Consider the following 19,276-nt stretch of genomic DNA (forward strand, 5'->3'; position numbering starts at 1 on the left):
TGATGATCTTGATAGTTAAAGTTTATAATAAATTATTAATAATAAAAATTAAATTCTTTTCATAGGGAAAAACCCAAGCAATGAAGATCTCCATGATCAAAAAAAAAAAAAAAAAACAAAAAAAAAAAAGGGAGCAGGGGTGGATCATCAATTTGGCGCCAAATCGAACCTATTGTACAGTTTTATTTAATTCTTCTTCAGCCTTTCTTTTCTTTTGAATTCCATCTTCATTATTACTATTATTTACAATATTATTGATATTATCGACATTACTTTCTTGGGTATCGTGTTCGTCAAAATCAAATTCAAAGTCATCATCATATTCACTAGCATAACTTAAATTATTATCACCCATACTAGTATCCATACTATTATTATTTTGACTATTATTATTGTAATTATTATTATTATTATTATTATTATTATTATTATTATTATTATTATTATTATGTTGACTATTATTTTGATTTTGATTATTTTGATTTTGATTACTTTGATTATTATTATTATTATTATTACTTTGATCTTGATTATTATTTTCTTGACGAATATCTTGATTATAATTTAAATAGATTGCCAATATTTTTTGATAATGTTTGAGAAAAGCAAAATTTAATTTCTTCTCTTCAATGGCGACTCCATCTTTAAATAAGAAGCCAACTTGATAGGCGTAAAGAAGGATATCTAGATTGTGTTTACAACTATCGTCCAAATGAACCATGATAAATTCTTTGGCCCGTTTAACATATTTAGTCAATAATGCCAATACCTTTGCATCGACAACTTCTTTTTGTTGAGGGTTTGGCCATCTTCTTCCATTTGCAAGCCACTTTAAAAGATATGGATTACCACAACTTAGGATATGACTGAGTATAACTTGGTCATCAAACATTGCTAGTAACCGACTTTGATGACTGACATAGTAATCCAAAACACCTGTAGCATTGTATTTGATGACTTTGGGTAGTCGTAGTTTCATCGATGTCTTGCATGGATCCCAATGATGTGGTTCCAATAGGAATTTGACACACTCTAATTTACCAAATTTAATAGCTCCTTCCAATGCATACTTTATTCTTCTACGAGCCAGACCAATTTGTTGGATGAGTTGTATATCTCCTGTAGCACCCAACTGGAATGCCAGTGGATTTAATAGGTTGGATGCTAATCCCTGTTCCATATTGAACCCTTTTGGCATCGATTCAACCAGATAGTATCCAATATGAAGGTTACCATAGTTTAGTGACAGCTCCATACATGAGAAACAGTCTTTCCAAAGCCCCAACTTTTCAACCAAATATTTGATAGTCTCCAAATTACCAAGTTTTAAATGATGTATAATAAATGAACCGTCACACTTTATACCTTTTTGAATACAAAAGTTGAGCATGTTTAAATCAAAATAGGTCATATCGATTGCAAAAGAGTCAATTTCTGGTACCTTGTTATTGTACCTCAATAAAAACTCTAAACCTCTTTGTGTTTTTGGTGCAAATCTTGGTTTTTGTGGAGCATCAATGGATCCAATTCGATATGGATAAGTAAATACATTTATATGTGCATATTCATCATCGATAACATCTTCATCGTTAAAGGGTGGTTGAGGATATCCACCATCATCATAATGGTCGTTGTGTTGTTGTTGATGATGATGTTGTGGAGGTGGATGATAGGAATCAATATAAAAATGTTGAAACCAATGTTCGACAATATCGATTTGGGAATCCAATCTATTTTGGAAATCTCTTAATTTAATCGTTGACAAGAAATCCCTTCTGTATAGATCGGATCCAGATAGTTGAAATGTCCTCATTTGCTCTAGTGTACCATACTGACAAATCTTTACAAATGCAGTGTTGTGAGGTTCAACTTGCAACCAATATCTTGTGATTGAAGGATGGTTGACCATCTCGATCAATTCTTTGGTCAACTGTCTCGATATTTCGAAATAGGCCATATGTGATATGAAAGTTTGTTGTCTAACTACATCACCTTTAAAGTAATTTGGATAGGTCTCTAAAAAGGTAGTTACAACTTGGTTGATTTCTACTTCTTCCTCTTGTGGGCCTGGAATATAAGGAGGTTTAGATCCAAGTGAAAAAGACCTTTTCAAACTATTTAGATGACGATGACATTGCCTTTGGTCATACGACCAAAGGAAATCGATAATATCGTTTGTACAGGGATTCTGATAATGAAAAATGTTATCAAACAATGTATTCACTGGTATGCCTGCTTCGACCATTACACCAAACATATATTTGAATATACCAACATCTCTAACTCGTTTTAACAATTCGATTGCATTTATAAAAGTCGATCTTGTCAACACTGTATCACAACTCTTATTGTCGATATTAAATGTTGGTAGTTGTAGCTGTTGTTGTAGTTGTTGTTGTAGTTGTTGTTGTTGAAGTATTTGTTGTTGTTGTTGTTGTTGTGATAGTTGTGATAGTCGAGTCAGTTGTATTTTATAGGCATCTACATTTTCATTGAGTATCTTGATAACTTGGAAGTTGGTGTTGTGGGTTGCCGCACCAACTAGTAGTTCCCAAGGCTCGGTATCGAATAGATGTTTGTATCTTGTATATACGATATTGAATGTATCTATATCTTTGACGTATTGACATATTGGTACAATATCTTTGTATCTGAGTTCTTGAAAGTGTCCCTTGACGATCTTTTCCTTGAGCAGAGAGTCGTGACCAAACTTGGTGATGTTCTTGACAGTACGATAATCATGGTATTTTTTTCTAACACTATATCTCCTCTTGTAATTGAATGATGATGACATCATACCGCTGCTGCTACTGTATTTGTCTTCTTCTTCATTATCCTCCACAAACTTGTTTCTTTCATCACAATACAACGATAGCAATATCATCCTAAAGTACAGTGTATTGGTCAACACTCTTTTAATGAGTTGTTGTCTGTATATCTCCTTTTCATCTTTATCCTCTTTTTGCCTTGTATTAATATTTGTAGTTGTATCCATTTAAATAGATGTAGATATATTCAAAGAGAGGGGGTTGACAATACACTCAACTTGCTTTTAATATTAGCCTCTTTTGTAAATATCTGAATTAATTAATCATTTGAACTTTTATTTTTAATTTCAAAAAAAAAGTTAATTATATATGTATATGAGATAGAGTAAATAAAAATATGAATTCATAGTTGGTGGTACTCAAGATCATTAATTATCATATCAGGCAATAGTTTGATAATATTAAACTAAATTAAATTAATAATAAAAAATAAATATATAATTTTGAACTCATTAGCTAGCTTTGTTGTGAAAGTGCAAAAAAAAGATAAATCCATTCATTCCTCTTCAACAACTCACTCTTGTTGTTGTTGGATGTTATTTGAAAGTAGATGATGGAATTAATTCACTGATCAGAGAGTCAGTCGATGGATGATGGGTTGTGGGTTATATCGATCAAACCGATCTTACAATGAAATCAATTGCCCCCCCCACCACACACAACCATGTACAACCACAACATATCGATATTTACATCTAAAAATACATCCTCACTCTGATTGATTGGTCGATTTATGATATGATATGTATGTTGATTAATCAATCAATGAAACAAATGTGTTTTCCCTTAAACACTACTACCCTACCCCCACCACTCATACACCGCCACAAAACCAACTTAACTCTATAACACAAGTGTGACAACGAGAAAAGAGATAAGAGACGAGATGTCCCACGGCCCCCCGACTCACTCACACACCACCAATTGAAATGAAGTATAATCATATTGGACGCACTCCTCCCTCTTTCCAGCTTTTCAATTGTTTCATTTCCTTATTTCCTATTCTATCCTATCTGCTTTTATTTATTTGCCCAACATTTGTATTATAATATTTAATTATTATTAAAAGTCATTGTACATACACAATAACATGTTAAGCACACATAGATCTTTAGGTATCATCAATAACTCTCCCACTACGACTGCCCAACTAGAAGAAGAAGAAGAGGGACATGATGTTAATATTCAACAAAGTACTAGTAGTAGTAGTAAAAGTACTTGCCAGGAGGATAATTATAACAATTTAAAAGAAAACCAAACACACTCAATCAAAACCACACAATCTACTTCATCAGAGGGTGTGGTGGACAATTTTCAAGCAGGCAAAACACCTGGCGACTACAATATAAGAAGGAGAAATAGTAATAATAATATTGGACTAAATCGTACCTCCAAGAGTGATCACTTTTTACCTTTTCTTTATCAATCTTATAAGAGTAATAATAATACTCCTACCACTACTACTCCTACTCTTACCTCCTCTTCGTCCGCATGTACTACTCCACCTATATCATCACCACCACTATCTTTGAGCCATAAACAACAACACACGTTTTTGAACAACATTATCAATAATCCAATCATTGGCAATCATAAATCATCATCATCATCATCCTGTTCTTCTTCACCCCAAATATCATGGTCACCCCAATTAAATAACTCTACTTCTCAAAACAACAACAGTTTAAAATCAACAACATCTTTGGATAATTTTATCCTTCTTACTTCACCTACCTTGTCAGCTCATAGAATTAATACTATTAATAATAATAATAATAATAATAACACCTGTAATAATAATTTAAGTGATATCAATAGTGACAATAGTAGTTTAATTAAATTATCTGGACACCAAAATAATCAAAATATTTTGATTGATGACGGTGATGATGATACACAGATCATCATCATGGATTTAAATATTAATAATAATAATAACCAAACCCAAAAACAACAAAAAAATCAATCCGAAAACACAAATTCCACCATTTACCATCACCCCACTAACAACAGCAGCAGCAGCAGCAGCAGTCATTCAACAACAACAAACTTAAATAACACCATCCATAATAATCACATTTTTATAAAAAATAATAATTGTCAAGAAAGTGATGCTATTGAAATACCATTAAATATCAATAATAATAATCATAATAATATTGAAAACTCTAATCAATTTGAAAATTCAAGTGATCAGTCATCCTGCTCCTCATCACCATCATTGATTATTTTCCCTCATCATTCTTCTTCTTCTTCTTCTTTCATTTCCACTCCACCAACCAATCATCATCATTGCAGCTCATTTGACCCTTTGACCACTATGGAACCATCGTCCTATCACAGCAATGTAAGCACTCTAATAGGTAGCAATGGTAATGGTAGTGGATGTAGTAGTCCATCCACATCTTATTCAAGCTTTAGGGAGAAGCTTCTTTCAGGGACTGTAGCACCACCTTCCAAACAATTTGGAAAGATTGATATTGACATGGATCAATTGTATTTTATTAGTGGTCAAAATGTATCGGGAAAGGCTAATTTATTCCTATCACATGATACCATTACAACTGGTGTTTCCCTCAAATGGAAAGCCGTAGAACATGTAATTTATCATCAAACTACAATTAAACCAAAATATAATGTATGTTGGAGTTTAAAAAATCAAACGTTTATATATTGAATATTGTTGTTAATTAACCTAAAATATTTGATTATAGAATGTAATTTCATTACCAACTGAAAGAATTGAACAAAGAAAAGTTATTTTTCAAGATACTGATATTATTTATTCGACCGATGACAATGATACCGATAGATTGACTAGAGGATCACATACATTCCCCTTTCAATTTAAATTACCAAGTCATTTACCAAGTTCCTATTGCTTTGCCAATAATTCAAACAAAACTTTAAGTTCTATAAGTATGTTTGTATAGAGTTGATCAAACATTTAATGTTTCCCTATTAACCATATTTGTTCTATTCCATTTTTTTATAGCTTATACATTATCAATATTTATTGAAAATTCACATTCAACAATGAAAGTAAAGAAATCATTTGTTGTAACTGAACCTGTTATCATAGCATCATCGATTAATCAAGTTCCATTATTCAAGGAAGCATCAAAATCATTCCTTGTCAGTAAAGGAGAGGTGAAATTAAAAGTATCGATTCCGAAAAATGTATTCTTTCCAGGTGAGACTATCCCCATTAAATTTGTTATTGTCAACTCGTCATCGAGATGTATCGATTATTTAAAGGTACAACTAAAGAGAATTGAAACGATAAAAGTGGCCAAATCGGAAACATCAACATCGACAGTCTCTCAAAAGAATCATACAAAGATTAAACAGAGATTCGAAGGAATCGGATCACACACCAACCACGAAAATATACTCCAATTTGACTTTTTAAAGATTATACAACAAGAAAGCATTCAACAACAACAACAATTACTTTTACAACAACAATATTTTAATTGTAATAATGATAGTCAAATTAATTTAAATGCGTCATCACCAAAACTTTGTAGTATGGGTGATTGTTTTTATATATCTTCTTCAAGTGGTAGTATTAATACTAATAATAATAATAATAGTAATAGTAGTAGTAGTAGTAGTAGTAGTAGTAGTAGTAGTAGTAGCAGTAGTAGTAGTAGTAGTAGTAGTAGTGGTAGTAGTAGTAATAATTCTACACCAAGACCAATGTGGAATAATTATAGATTGACACCTGAAAAGTTCCATCATCCATCGACCAATGGAACATTGGTTGAATGCAAATACAAATTAACGGTTAGATGTATCATCAAACGTGCCTTTAATATATCGATTAATTTTAATATATTAATTGGTTACCTTCCAAACAAAGAATCTGAAATCCTAAATCAACATGATTTTAAAAGTATGTTCTCCTCTACTCTTTTTTTTAAATATTTATATAGATTTATTTACTAACTAAAAAACTCTTTACTTTTTAGAATATTTATACGATTTTAATAATATTAATTTAAATACCAACTAGCATATATCAGCTGCCATTAAAAACAAAAAAAAATAATACTATTTATTTATTTATTTATTTATTTCAAACTTGACTGTCTAAAATAATAATAATAATAATACCCTACTATATTAATACTTTTGTAATAATTATAATAATATTTATACCAAATAAAATTATTTAATTTTCAGTTACAGTTAATCAACTCCAATCTTTGCTGTTTGTCTTTGTTTTATTCATTATTTTTGGTCAAAGAAATAAATGCCTGGATTCATTTTAGTATTATTTTCAAAGATGGAATCTTCCTCTGTTGAGGTATCTTTAATGAGTCAAAGGGCCATTACTCACCAACCCGACGAAAATAACGACCAATGTTTAAATTAGATTCGGGTGATCCAAATATCCTATCAAAGAATTTATACCTTACCCTTACTCTCTCACATCTCGTGAATCCCCAGTGCGGTGCGAGAGGGGAGGGTGAAAGGAAAGGGGCTCTCTGCAAATCTTTCTTTTTTCTGTCTCTCTCACACCCTACTTTGTGAAAAAAAAAAACTTGATGATTCACTCCCGCGGTGAGTCATTCAACAAAGAAACTGGTGTTTGACATAAATAGCCTGCAAAAACAACAATGCAATATATACATTCAATCAAACAAGCAAACAAACAACAAATAACTTTACTACTAAACAACTATACAATTACAAAGGTTTAATTTAATTATTCTAAAAAGGTAGGTCCTTCTTCTCTTCTCGTCTCCCTCCTTGTCTTTGGAGAAAGAAAAATCTTTACAAAAAAAAAAAAAAAAAAAAAAACAATCAAATTTTTTAATTTTTTTTTTCAAGCTCTTCATGTACTTGATGGAAACCTCTCCCAGTCCTCTTCATTTGTAAATTTTTTTCGTGTGTATTATTTGTCTATTAGTTGTAATTTTAAAAGAGTAATAATAGTAACATATCATAGGACGATTCGATTCATCAACAGTGACAGCAGACGTTTTAGATAGACAAGACAGACGATTTATAGATTCTATTATCTTCACTTCAATCATCACTTCACCAACAAAAAAAAAAAAATCCAATCAATCAATTAGATAGAGAGAGAGATAGAGAGAAAAGTTAGTTTTACTTTTAAAATGGCATTATCATAACATTCTATTTCTACCTTTGCATTGAACTACCAACACTATACATACCGACACATGATCACACGGGTATTCCAAAAAAAAAAAAAAGTTGGGTGCAAAGTCGTGTGTACATATCTCTGTGTGTGTGTTGGTTGCAATCAAAGAGTGAAGAGTAGACCGCCATAATAATCCCACTACACCCACCCCTCACTGCACTCTCTCTCTCTCTTCGAAACACAAGCAGAGAGTTGGGATTATATATGACCTGCAAAGAATAGAATAGAATACAAGAAAATAATAATATTGAACAAATATTTTATTTTTCTATTCTTTCTTTGTAAAGTATTCGATTCAATTGTTCAATTTGTTTTATTATTTATTTAGAGTACAAAAAGACAATATCTTTATAGTTAGATTTGCAACCATCAATACAACAACGACGACGACGATTCTCTCCTCTCTCTAAACCATTTCAAAAAGATTTCTTTGATCTTCTCCCCTCGCTTTTTTTTTATTTTTCTCCTCTCACCAATTTTTTTTTTTTTGTAAAACTAAATCCTCCTCTCCTTCATTTCAATTCAAATAATATTTACAACCATATAAAGTTTTCACAAGTATGTCTATTAATAATATAATAATATAGCAGTAGTGTGTGCTACTGTTGTCTCTGTCTGTCTGTCTGCTGTTCACAATAATAACCTCGATGAGAAAAATGGGTTGTTGATGACGACGATCAAAAAGGAGAACAAGATGATTGATGATAATCATTCTCTTTTCTTTTTTTTTATTTTTTAATTTTTTTTAATTTTTTGTGTTCTATTAATCCTGCCAAGCAGCTGATCACAATTAACTAACTAATTTATTCTCTTCTCTCTCTTTCTTATCATATCACACTCTTTGTATAATATTATTTATTTATTCACATATAATCTTCTATCCTCCTCCTCTATCTACTGCGCATATATATCTTCACAAATATAGAATTAATATAATAAATAATGGGTGTTAACGTTAGCAAGATTTTCTCTCGTTTCTTTGGCAAGAAGGATATGAGAATTTTGATGGTTGGTCTCGATGCCGCTGGTAAGACCACTATCTTGTATAAGCTCAAGTTGGGTGAAATCGTCACTACCATCCCAACCATTGGTTTCAACGTTGAAACTGTCGAATTCAAGGTATGATGATCATTATATGGCATAGACACAAATATATTTGTATATTTGTATATATATTACATCAGCAGATTTTATTAACAATTTCAATTTCAATTTATAGAACATCAACTTCACCGTATGGGATGTCGGAGGTCAAGATAAGATCAGACCACTCTGGAGACATTACTTCCAAAACACCCAAGGTCTCATTTTCGTCGTTGATTCCAACGATAGAGAAAGAATTCAAGAGGCTTGCGATGAACTCCAAAAGATGCTCAATGAAGATGAACTCCGTGATGCCGTTCTCCTTGTCTTCTGTAACAAACAAGATCTTCCAAACGCCATGAGTGTTGCTGAAGTCACTGACAAGCTCAACCTCCACTCTCTCCGTCAACGTAAATGGTACATTCAATCAACTTGTGCCACTTCTGGTGATGGTCTCTACGAAGGTCTCGACTGGTTGTCCAACACCCTCGGTAATGGAAAATAAACAAAAACGCGTCGTCCATTTCAATACCCTCTTGACCTTTTTGTTCTTATAATAATCAACAATACCTTTTAAAAAAGTTAATAATCATATTTACATGTAATAAACAAACCCTTTCAAAAAAAAAACAAACAATCAATCAATCAAACAAACAAATATTATTTATATTTAATAAATTTATTAATTTATTTACTGATGAAAGAGTTGTGATAAGCTCTTCATAATTTTTCAAAAAGAATCATATCAGTTTGGTCAATTACTTTTATGATACAACAAATCATGGACTTATTAACAACTGAACACAGAGAATTGTTTGATCAGTCAGAGGACCCAGCAATTGTTAAAGTTAGAAATGGCAATGCAACACTCTATAAACATCATTTAGAATCATTGGGCATACCAACCAATCAATATTTCACCTCAATTAATTGTCTCAACCCTCAAGGAAAATTAACAAGAGCTATATATAGAATGAGTGAGACACAAAGACTTCCACCCTCTTTCAAACTTTGTATTAATAAAGATGTTGGAACCCCAATAGAAGTAAATGACCAACCCATGTTATATCCCCAACCAAGGCACGGACATTATTGGAGAGGTTTATCATGCTCTACACACTACAGTCATTTTCCAGGCTATCAAAGCGGCCCCATTCAAGGAGAACCAGTAAAGAGCCACGACAGGGAGTATGTAATTAAAATTGTCTAGTTCTCAGTCAAGAGAGAAATGTACCATTAGAGAACCTACTTGTAGATAACGATTGGGAAGACCATGTATCAATATCAATTAACAATGATAATGGATGTCCAGTTGAAATATCCGAAAATCAACTCAATCTAGTCGTACCATCAATTAACAACCTCGAATGGCAAGTAGTTAGTCAATGGTTCAAGTTCCAAGCTCATGCCAATGGTTTCAAGACGATCCCAATTTCGATAGTACCAGAGATTTAGTTCAAGATATTTTGGTATATGGTAACTCTGATCATTATATCGAGATCATGGAGTATGTAGATGGTCTCAAAAAAATCTCTAGGGACAAGTTCCAACTCACACTTCCCATATTGCAAGTGATCATTTCAGCATACTCTGAAAGCGAAGAGTATACATATCACAGTATTATTGCCATCCTTAGAATTTAAATTCAGTGACCACAACGACTAATCCAACAAATAATTATGAGTGGATACTGAATAAAACAAATTAAAGCAAAGAGAATAATTAAATGTTGCAAAAGTTTGGAAATTAATATTATTTGATAATAGATAAATAAATTCCAGCCCTTTATTTATAGTTGACGAATGTTTTTCCAATGGTGGGTCCAATTTAGTACAGATTGCGAAATAAATTGATTGTTTGGACGAATCTCTTGTGTTAATCATTTCTATCCACTTTTATCCATTTTATTTGTCTTTTTTCTGGATAGTCGGTATGTATTGGAGTATTTCTTTGTTTGAAGAATGAATCAAAGCTTGATATACCGGTTGTCTCGAGGTATAGACTGGTTTGAACTGGTGGTGGGAATGAAGCATGTTTTAAACCACCTATTTGATGAAGAATGACTTGTTCAGAAAGAAACCAAGTGGGAAAGCGTGTTTGTATGTGAACAAGAAGTTTAATATTACCAGAAACCAAAGCTTGTGCAATTAATAGATGATTTCCTTTAATTGGATAATTAAAGGTGCACATTACTTCATTTACAATGTCAAATAGTTCCGCCGAGCCACAGTTTCCAATGTCTCTGTAAAGAAACAGTATCTCTGAATCTATAAAATCTTGGTCTACTTTCAAGAATGATGAGGGGTTTGTGATATCAAACATTTTCTTGTGTTGTTGTAAAAGTGATGTAAATTGAGAAGTAATGGAGAGGTTACCTCGGAATAGGGATACCATGGTTAGATAGAAAAGTTTTGTTTTTTTCCATGTGCGGTTCATTTGAGATATTAGACTGGCAACGGCATCTGGTGATCCATATCTGACGACTGCTTGATCAAAAAAGAATGGGAAATCCTTTTTAAAATTGACACCGCCGTCGTCAGCCAATACCCTCATTATTAATGAGAATATTGGTTTCCTTGCCAATACATTTGAAGGAGGACAAGATGAAATGTCTTGGATGAGTTCTTGAGGAGCCAACTCATACAGATACTCGATGGTTTTGGAAGAGTAGCCGGAATAATTGGAAAAGGGTGGTGATGACTTTTTGTGTTTCAAAAATGATTCCTTGTTTGGAATAAAGAATTGAATGAGGTCTATGTTTTTGCAAAAGAGGATGTTGTTCATACCAAAACTCAATACCCAGTCCCTGTCAAATAGTTTCTTGTCCAAAATGAAGAATCGTAGTATATCGAGTTGATTGGTATTAATAAGAAGTACAACGGTATTGTTTGATGGGATGTATTGAGGAAATCTTTCTATAAGAAGTTGTGCAACCTCTAGCGATGCGATGAGTTCAATTGACTTGATGTCTATATCACTAGTGATATTTGGAGTGTTGTTCACGTACCATTGCACCTGTTCAAATGATCCATTTGAGCAAAACAATCCCAACAAATCTTTTGCATGTCCCTTTACAAAACTAAATGTGACCATGTGAGGTACTTTGTGTTTTGCACATTCACCTATAATAACTCTGGCCTCTGCTAGAGGATTCACTCTAATATCAACAACTTCCAAAACAGCTGAAAAGAGTAGAAAGTTGTACAAGGGATGGTCTGGTTCAATTGTTCCAGCAGGTGGAGCAAGTGTATCCAATGAAACAGTTTTAATCGACCAACACCAAAATCGACAAAGTAACCAAAGTTTATCGACCATCAGTCGAGTCATTGTTGATTTGTCTTTTATGGTATGGAGATGACAGACATATTCTCTAGTTCGGTTCTTGTCCCACTCTAGTTCATTATGACTTGATTCGATGGTCTCCAAGCTCCATTTATCGATGAGTGCTAGAACCTCTGATGAACGAAGTGTATGAGATCCATTTTTTGTTACTTCACCTCTTCTAACGATTGCTTTAATGTTAAACTGTCCAAGGTAGTCGCATACCTCTGTTGATCGAGGAAATAAGAGTACCTGGGCTGGAGGGGTAGGCGAGAGCATCTGATAGTGCTCTTGTAGACACTGCAAGGCCACCAAGTCATCGAAAAGGATTGTTGTCTCTACCATTGACCAAAAGTTATCTTTTCTTTCCTTGACTTGATTTCTATGCACCGACTGCTTGGTATCTTCAATCAAGTCAGAGTAGCCTTGTAGTGCCAGTTGGATGACTTGGCGATCTTTACATTCCGACAGCAACGCTTTCTTGCACTTTGATGTGAATACCAGTGTCTCCCGACGTTGCATCTTTTCTTTAAACAGTTGATAGTACTTGTTCTTTATCATATAGTACACCACCGTGATGTCTTTGTACTGCTTGATTGACGATTCATTTCTAAAGTCTTCATCCACTCTATACACAATCCTATGTATTTGATGTACATGATTCATAATACATCTTACCAAGTATTTATTTAGAAATACTTGATTGATTATTTCCATTTCTTTAGTTGTTATCAAACAAACAAACAAACTAAACTGATTAGAAAAAAAAAAAAAAAGATTCTTTCTTGTGTGAATTTTAAAAAAGATATAAATAAATAAATAATTAATTTATTTTTTGGTTCAAAATCATCAATGATGATTGGTATGATTGGGATCATGAGGAGTTGGATCACTACTTGATAAAGGATTAGATAGGGTGTGATGAGCAACTCTTTTGTTTACAAAATTTTGAAGTCCATAGGGAAGATGTGATTGTTTTGGTGGAGATGATGTTTCAGAGGATGTTGTTAATCCCGATCTAGCCTTTCTCTGTGCATTCTTTCTAATATATTTTTCGTGAGCGTCTTGTACAAGTTTAAAATGTTCAAGTAGTTCCTTGAAATCAATATCTTTCAAATCTGGATTATTACTAATATTATTTCCATCTTGGTTTTCACTAATAAATATTCAAAAGGAAAAGGAAAAGAGATTTGTTAGTACTCTTGTATAATAAAATAATCATTATTATGATTTACTTACGTTTTTGGAATTAATCTTAAAGTTCCTAGTGAAGATATACAAGTTAATCTATTTTTAAGTGTTTCAAATGCCGATGATTGAGGTAGGATCATTAATAAACCATAGAGTGCTTTGATGAGAGATGGGTATTTTTCTGGTTCCAATAATTGTAATCTTAATGACATGAATCTTGGTGATTCCAATAATTGTACTAATCTATCAAGTTCCATTAAAAAGTTTACAGTAATTTCAATTTCAGAACTAAGAGAGAGAAAGAGAGACAAACGAATTAGTGATTGTTGTTGGGAAATATTTTCTTTTCTTTTCTTTTCTTTTCTTTTCTTTTCTTTTCTTTTCTTTTCTTTTCTTTTCTTTTCTTTTCTTTTCTACTTACAATTTCAATAATAAATCACAAGAATGTTCATAAACTTGACACAACATACAAAGTGAAAACAAAGAGGCAGGACTATGAGACCAAGATTTGTAGAGAGTTGAAAAGAGGTCTCTGCTTTCTGGAGAGGCCAAAGTTTTAAGGTTCTTTCTAATATCTACGCATTCGTCAGAGGTGAGAAGGATGAGGTTGAGGGTTTGGATCATTACACTGGCAAAGTCGGCATCGTTCTCGTCCTTGAGGATCAGAGAGAATCGACGGAATATGAGTTCTGGATTTAAAAATAGACAAAGTTGACGAATAATAAAATTGCCACGAGTTCGGAGTAGGATGGAATCGTATTGGAAGAGTTTGACCAAACTCTCCATCAAACGATCAAACAACAACGTATTGTCAGAGATCTTGGCGACAACTTCGAGATCGAGTGTGACAACCTCGTCTGACGAATCGCTGAGTGTTTTGAGGAGATGTGGGAAAAGATCTCCCAAATGTGGTCCGATCTCATTGGGCAACTTGTTGTGCAACATGAGAATCCAACGTAGGCAATTGAGACGGCTCTGAACAGAGTTGGATGAGAGGAATTTGGTGATTATCTCAATCAACTCTTTCATTGGGATTGGTTGAGAGGTGTGATAGACCAACTTGTGAAGCGAAATGATCGAGTTGGTTGCTACATTTTCAATTTCATTCATTGAGTGTTCTAAATTGGGTAGGATACCAGTGAGCAAGAGTGGACTGTATGGAAGTAGTTTTTCACGTCCAATCGATATAAATTCATTGACCCAATTGAGAGCACGTAGACGAGTCAGTTCATCAGTGTCTGAGCAATGTCTGACAATGATAGCTACCATGTTTCCATAGTCCACCTCTTCGGTGGTTTGCAATTCCTTGAGAAACTCGCTCAACGACTTGTCAGCCTCATTACGAATCTCTTTGTTTTGATCTCTCAACATCTTGAACAATCCATCCAAAAATTTAGGCAAGTGTACCAACATATCAATATTTGGTACGCTATCCAATACAATTACCCATCCAACTATAAATTGTCTACAAAATGGATTAATAACATAAATTCTTTCTTTTAATAATGGTATAAATCTAAAAATAAAAAAAATAGATTATATTAATTATTTAGTCATCATCATCATTGTATAATAAATCTTGTTCATATATATCTCTCTCTATCTACTTACTTGTCAATATCAAATGTTGGACTTTCAGTAACTATATCTTTTAATAATCGATCAAATAGTTGAGCACCATTCTTTACTTGTGGATCTGGGTCAGCAGTGAGTTTACAAAGTGCATCGAATATTTCATTAAAGAATACCAATGTCTTTGCTCTAACAACCTTGACTATATTGTACAATGACTCACATGCATAGAATCTAACTCTACTATCATGATCTAGAAAACATCTCAACACAGGTGGTATAATCTCTTGTAAATAATTACATGTATCCTTTAAAAAAGGTAGATTGATAGAGAGAGAGAGAGAGAGTGTGTGTGTGTGTGTGCGTGTTGTTAGTAACTATACTAGTCCATCGTGAGTAGTTTGTTACATACCTGACCAAGGGCAATAGCTATAGATGCTAGGCCTATCAAACCACCCTTTTTATTGTTTCCCTGTGCAGAGTCTGTATAGTCGACCGATAAGATCTTGATGATTGATTTGATGGTAGGTATCTCATCGATTATAACCAATTCACGAACCAGTGCTTCAATCTCTTGTGCTCCAGTCTTTCTCTTGTCATTGTTCTTGTCTGTTAGACTCTTTATAATATTGATTGGTATAGGTGATGGTTCTTGTGATTTTGACATTCTCTACTTATTATATACAAATAAATATCTATCTATCTATCTAATATATATATAGATTAAAAGTAATAGAAAATCAATTTTAGCCAGTTCATCAGACTTTTCATGGTGGGTAGAACATAAAAAAATCTTGATTTAAAAAGTATATTATACTTGGTATGAAATTTACATATAACCTTCAAATGTCAACACCTCGGTCATTCATTAAGATATACTTGGTGACCAGAAGTAGAAGATGGTCAGATATCCGTGAGTTATTTATATTTATTTTATTTTTATTTTTATCATATATAAAAAGTTTGTTAGTATTCGATTCATTTGTCAACTCTCCATTACATAGATAGAGAGTCATAGAGAGAGAGAGAGAGAGTCATAGAGAGAGATGAATTAACTTTATGATATTATTTCTATTCATTCATTAAAATCAATTGATTTATTTGATTTATTTGATTTGTGACAAACGACCCGACCGAATGACTCGGTTTTTTTGATAATGAACTATTATTATTATTATTCTTCGCATTCAATAGTTTAATCGATTAGAGAGATAAAAGATGGCAGGAGGAGCAAAATCAAAGAAACCAAAGTTATCAAAGAAGATATCTAAAAAGTATACAACTCACAAGCATTACTATCTCGATACGGCAGAGAATGCAAAGGATCTAAGTATCCGTAGCAGAGGACAAAAGAGAGATGAAAAGTTTCAAGCAATGTCTGACAAGTACAATGCCTCTCAAAAGAGAAGAGAAGAGTATCTACAGGAACAACAGAGAAAGGATATCCTCGATAAACTTCAAAAAGAGTTAAAGACTGGCAGTGCTAGCAAGCACAAACTATTAGACCCAACAGTCCTCAAACAAAAGAATGACGACGAAAACATGGAAAACATCTATGAAGTTGGTCCTTCATCTTATCAACTTTTAATGTCATCATTCAAACCAAAAAAGATTGATTCCTCTACAACTACTACAAGTACAAGTTCATCAGCTGTTGTTGGAAAGAGAAAACCACAAACTCAACAAGTATCAGATAGTGAAGATGATGACGAAGAAGACGAGGAAGATGAACAAGAAGGACAAGATGATGATCAAGAAGAAAGTGGAGAAGAAAATGATATTCAACTTAGTGAAGGTGAAGATGAGGATGAAGAGGTAGAAGGAGAAGAGGTTGATGAAGATGACCAAGAAGATGATGGTGATCAAGATTTGGATGATGAACAAGATGAAGAAGATGGAGAAGACGACGATGATGAAGAAGAAGAAGAAGAAGAACAAACATTTGAAGATGTTTATGGATCAGGAAAAAGACAAGCAGAAGAGGATGATACTGAAACTAGAGCAACTCTCAATGAAATGCAAAAGAAAGGAAAGTTCCAAGTCAACAAAAGAACAGACAACTATTACATGCATTTCAACAGAGATGGAATCGAGGAATGGAGTCAATTGGATGATTTGGTGGAAAAAGGAAAATCCCTAGAAGGAACATCCTCTGAAATGGATACACTTGGACATTTAATCTCTTCTGGATGTCCATCATACACTACTCTAAAGACCAAACAAAAGGTTTCATCACTTCCAACTGAAAAGAACTCATTTGAAGAGTACAACATCAAAAATAGATTACTTAAACCATGGTCAATTACAAAGAAATCAAAAGATAATGGTAATAATATCAAACAAAGTTTATTATATGATTTAATATTTATTTATTTATTTATTTCTCATTTATAGATTTATACTTTACAATGCTTCAACAAAAATTATTCCCAATCATGAATGAATATCGTGATTTATTATACACTGAATCTACACCAAAGAACCATAGATCAATCTATCAATTATATACACTTCATGCAGTTAACCATATTTTGAAATCAAGAGATCAATTAATGGAAGATAATGTAATCACTAGAGAAGCAGAGGAAAAGAGTCAAGTTGCGTATGTATCACAAACCATTTAATATTAAATTGTTTTATTGTTTACTAATATTTCAAATATTGTTCCATTTACTATATATAGTCCTGATCTTAGACATCAAGGTTTTACTAAACCAAAGGTTTTAATTATTGTACCATTTAGAAATACAGCAATGGATATTATTAAATTATTATTGAAAATGGTTCCACATCAACAACAAGACGCAAATACAAAGAAATCAAAATTGATTCACGATTTTACTCTTTTAGATGAAGAGGATAAGGTTAATGGAGCTAAACCTGGTATGTTTGAAAAGAACAAAAGAAACCAATAATTATTTTTCATAATATTAATTATTTTTATTTTCTCTAGCCGATTACAAGTATACATTTAGAGATAATATTGATGATTGTTTTAGAATTGGAATTTCATTCAAGAGAAAAGGTGTTCAATTATTCCAACCATTTTTCCATTCTGATATTATCATTGCCTCACCACTTGGTTTGAGACTTGTAGTTGGTACCGATGGAGACAAGCAACGTGATTATGACTTTTTGTCAAGCATTGAAGTTGTCATTGCCGATCAACTCGACACTATTCTCCAACAAAATTGGGATCATATGAATATTATTTTCGATAATTTGAATCGTACACCCAAGAAGGATCATGGCACTGATTTCTCACGTGTCAGATTACCAACTTTGGAAGGTTGGGGTAAATACTTTAGACAAACTTTATTATTTGGTTCAATTCTTACTCCAGAAATCAATGCCCTATTTAATAGACAATGTTTTAGTACGTATATATTTTAAAAAAAGTCTTAAATATATTTATATTAACCTTCTTTTAATTATTATAGATGTATCTGGTAAAATGAGAATCAAGAAAATTAAGGATGGTGAAATTCAAAATGTTATTCCTGAATTGATGCAAACTTTCCATAGAGTTCATATTGCCAAGGAATTAAATGGTGATGATTCAACTGCCAAACTTCAATTCCTTACTGCTTCTGTATGTATACCTTTGATTAAATTCTTTTTTTTCTTGTCTCTGACCACAATTCTTTCTGTAGTTATTACCAAAATATGCAGAGAGCGATAAATCTGCTGGTGTATTGGTATTTGTTCCAGGTTATACAGATTTTGTTACAATTCGTAATATTTTCAAAAAAGAAACCAAGAGTTTTACAGTTGCCAGTGAATATTTGGCAGAAGCTCAAGACAGAAGAAACAGAAGACAATTCAACAAGGGAGAAAAGACATTTTTATTGTTTAGTGAGCGTTATCACTACTTCCATCGTAATCTTATCCGTGGTATCAAGCATGTCATCTTTTTCGGTTTACCAAACAACAGTCAATTCTACTCTGAATTATTGAATATGGTTACTCTTGAAAAGGGTACTGTCATGAGTCTCTTCACTACCAAGGATAAAATGGCTTTGGAAAGAATCGTTGGAAGTGTCAGATGTAATAGAATGATGGAAGGTGACAAAGAAACTTATCTATTCTGTTAATAAATAAATAA

The 19,276-nt window shown here is 32.7% G+C and overlaps 5 protein-coding genes across 5 annotated transcripts; 3 read left to right on the plus strand and 2 right to left on the minus strand.

Moving 5' to 3' along the window:
- Positions 1 to 169: 169 nt before the first annotated feature.
- DFA_01401 (uncharacterized protein) lies at positions 170 to 2,995 on the minus strand (the record flags this gene model as incomplete). Its single annotated transcript, XM_004359308.1, has 1 exon — positions 170 to 2,995. One exon carries the CDS (start codon positions 2,993 to 2,995, stop codon positions 170 to 172), a length of 2,826 nt encoding a protein of 941 aa, XP_004359365.1.
- A 923-nt stretch (positions 2,996 to 3,918) lies between these two features.
- On the plus strand, positions 3,919 to 8,362 carry adcF (arrestin domain-containing protein; the record flags this gene model as incomplete). Its single annotated transcript, XM_004359309.1, has 5 exons — positions 3,919 to 5,466; positions 5,543 to 5,747; positions 5,824 to 6,726; positions 7,668 to 7,711; positions 8,333 to 8,362. 5 exons carry the CDS (start codon positions 3,919 to 3,921, stop codon positions 8,360 to 8,362), a joined length of 2,730 nt encoding a protein of 909 aa, XP_004359366.1.
- A 584-nt stretch (positions 8,363 to 8,946) lies between these two features.
- On the plus strand, positions 8,947 to 10,730 carry arfA (ADP-ribosylation factor; the record flags this gene model as incomplete). The annotated part of the gene is made up of 6 exons (XM_004359310.1): positions 8,947 to 9,123; positions 9,224 to 9,578; positions 9,670 to 9,688; positions 9,826 to 10,187; positions 10,298 to 10,457; positions 10,529 to 10,730. 6 exons carry the CDS (start codon positions 8,947 to 8,949, stop codon positions 10,728 to 10,730), a joined length of 1,275 nt encoding a protein of 424 aa, XP_004359367.1.
- A 232-nt stretch (positions 10,731 to 10,962) lies between these two features.
- Positions 10,963 to 15,838, minus strand: DFA_01404 (uncharacterized protein; the record flags this gene model as incomplete). The annotated part of the gene is made up of 7 exons (XM_004359311.1): positions 10,963 to 11,132; positions 11,214 to 12,599; positions 13,305 to 13,564; positions 13,648 to 13,887; positions 14,021 to 15,115; positions 15,211 to 15,479; positions 15,584 to 15,838. The coding sequence occupies 7 exons, from the start codon at positions 15,836 to 15,838 to the stop codon at positions 10,963 to 10,965; spliced, it is 3,675 nt and encodes a 1,224-aa protein (XP_004359368.1).
- A 551-nt stretch (positions 15,839 to 16,389) lies between these two features.
- Positions 16,390 to 19,265, plus strand: DFA_01405 (putative glutamic acid-rich region containing protein; the record flags this gene model as incomplete). Its single annotated transcript, XM_004359312.1, has 6 exons — positions 16,390 to 17,497; positions 17,566 to 17,773; positions 17,855 to 18,054; positions 18,125 to 18,547; positions 18,612 to 18,763; positions 18,825 to 19,265. The coding sequence occupies 6 exons, from the start codon at positions 16,390 to 16,392 to the stop codon at positions 19,263 to 19,265; spliced, it is 2,532 nt and encodes an 843-aa protein (XP_004359369.1).
- Positions 19,266 to 19,276: the final 11 nt, after the last annotated feature.

The sequence above is a fragment of the Cavenderia fasciculata genome (assembly GCF_000203815.1).
Source record: "Cavenderia fasciculata unplaced genomic scaffold Scf_Dfasci-F-a-25c12.r2-5, whole genome shotgun sequence".
NCBI classification, from domain to species: Eukaryota; Evosea; class Eumycetozoa; order Acytosteliales; family Cavenderiaceae; genus Cavenderia; species Cavenderia fasciculata.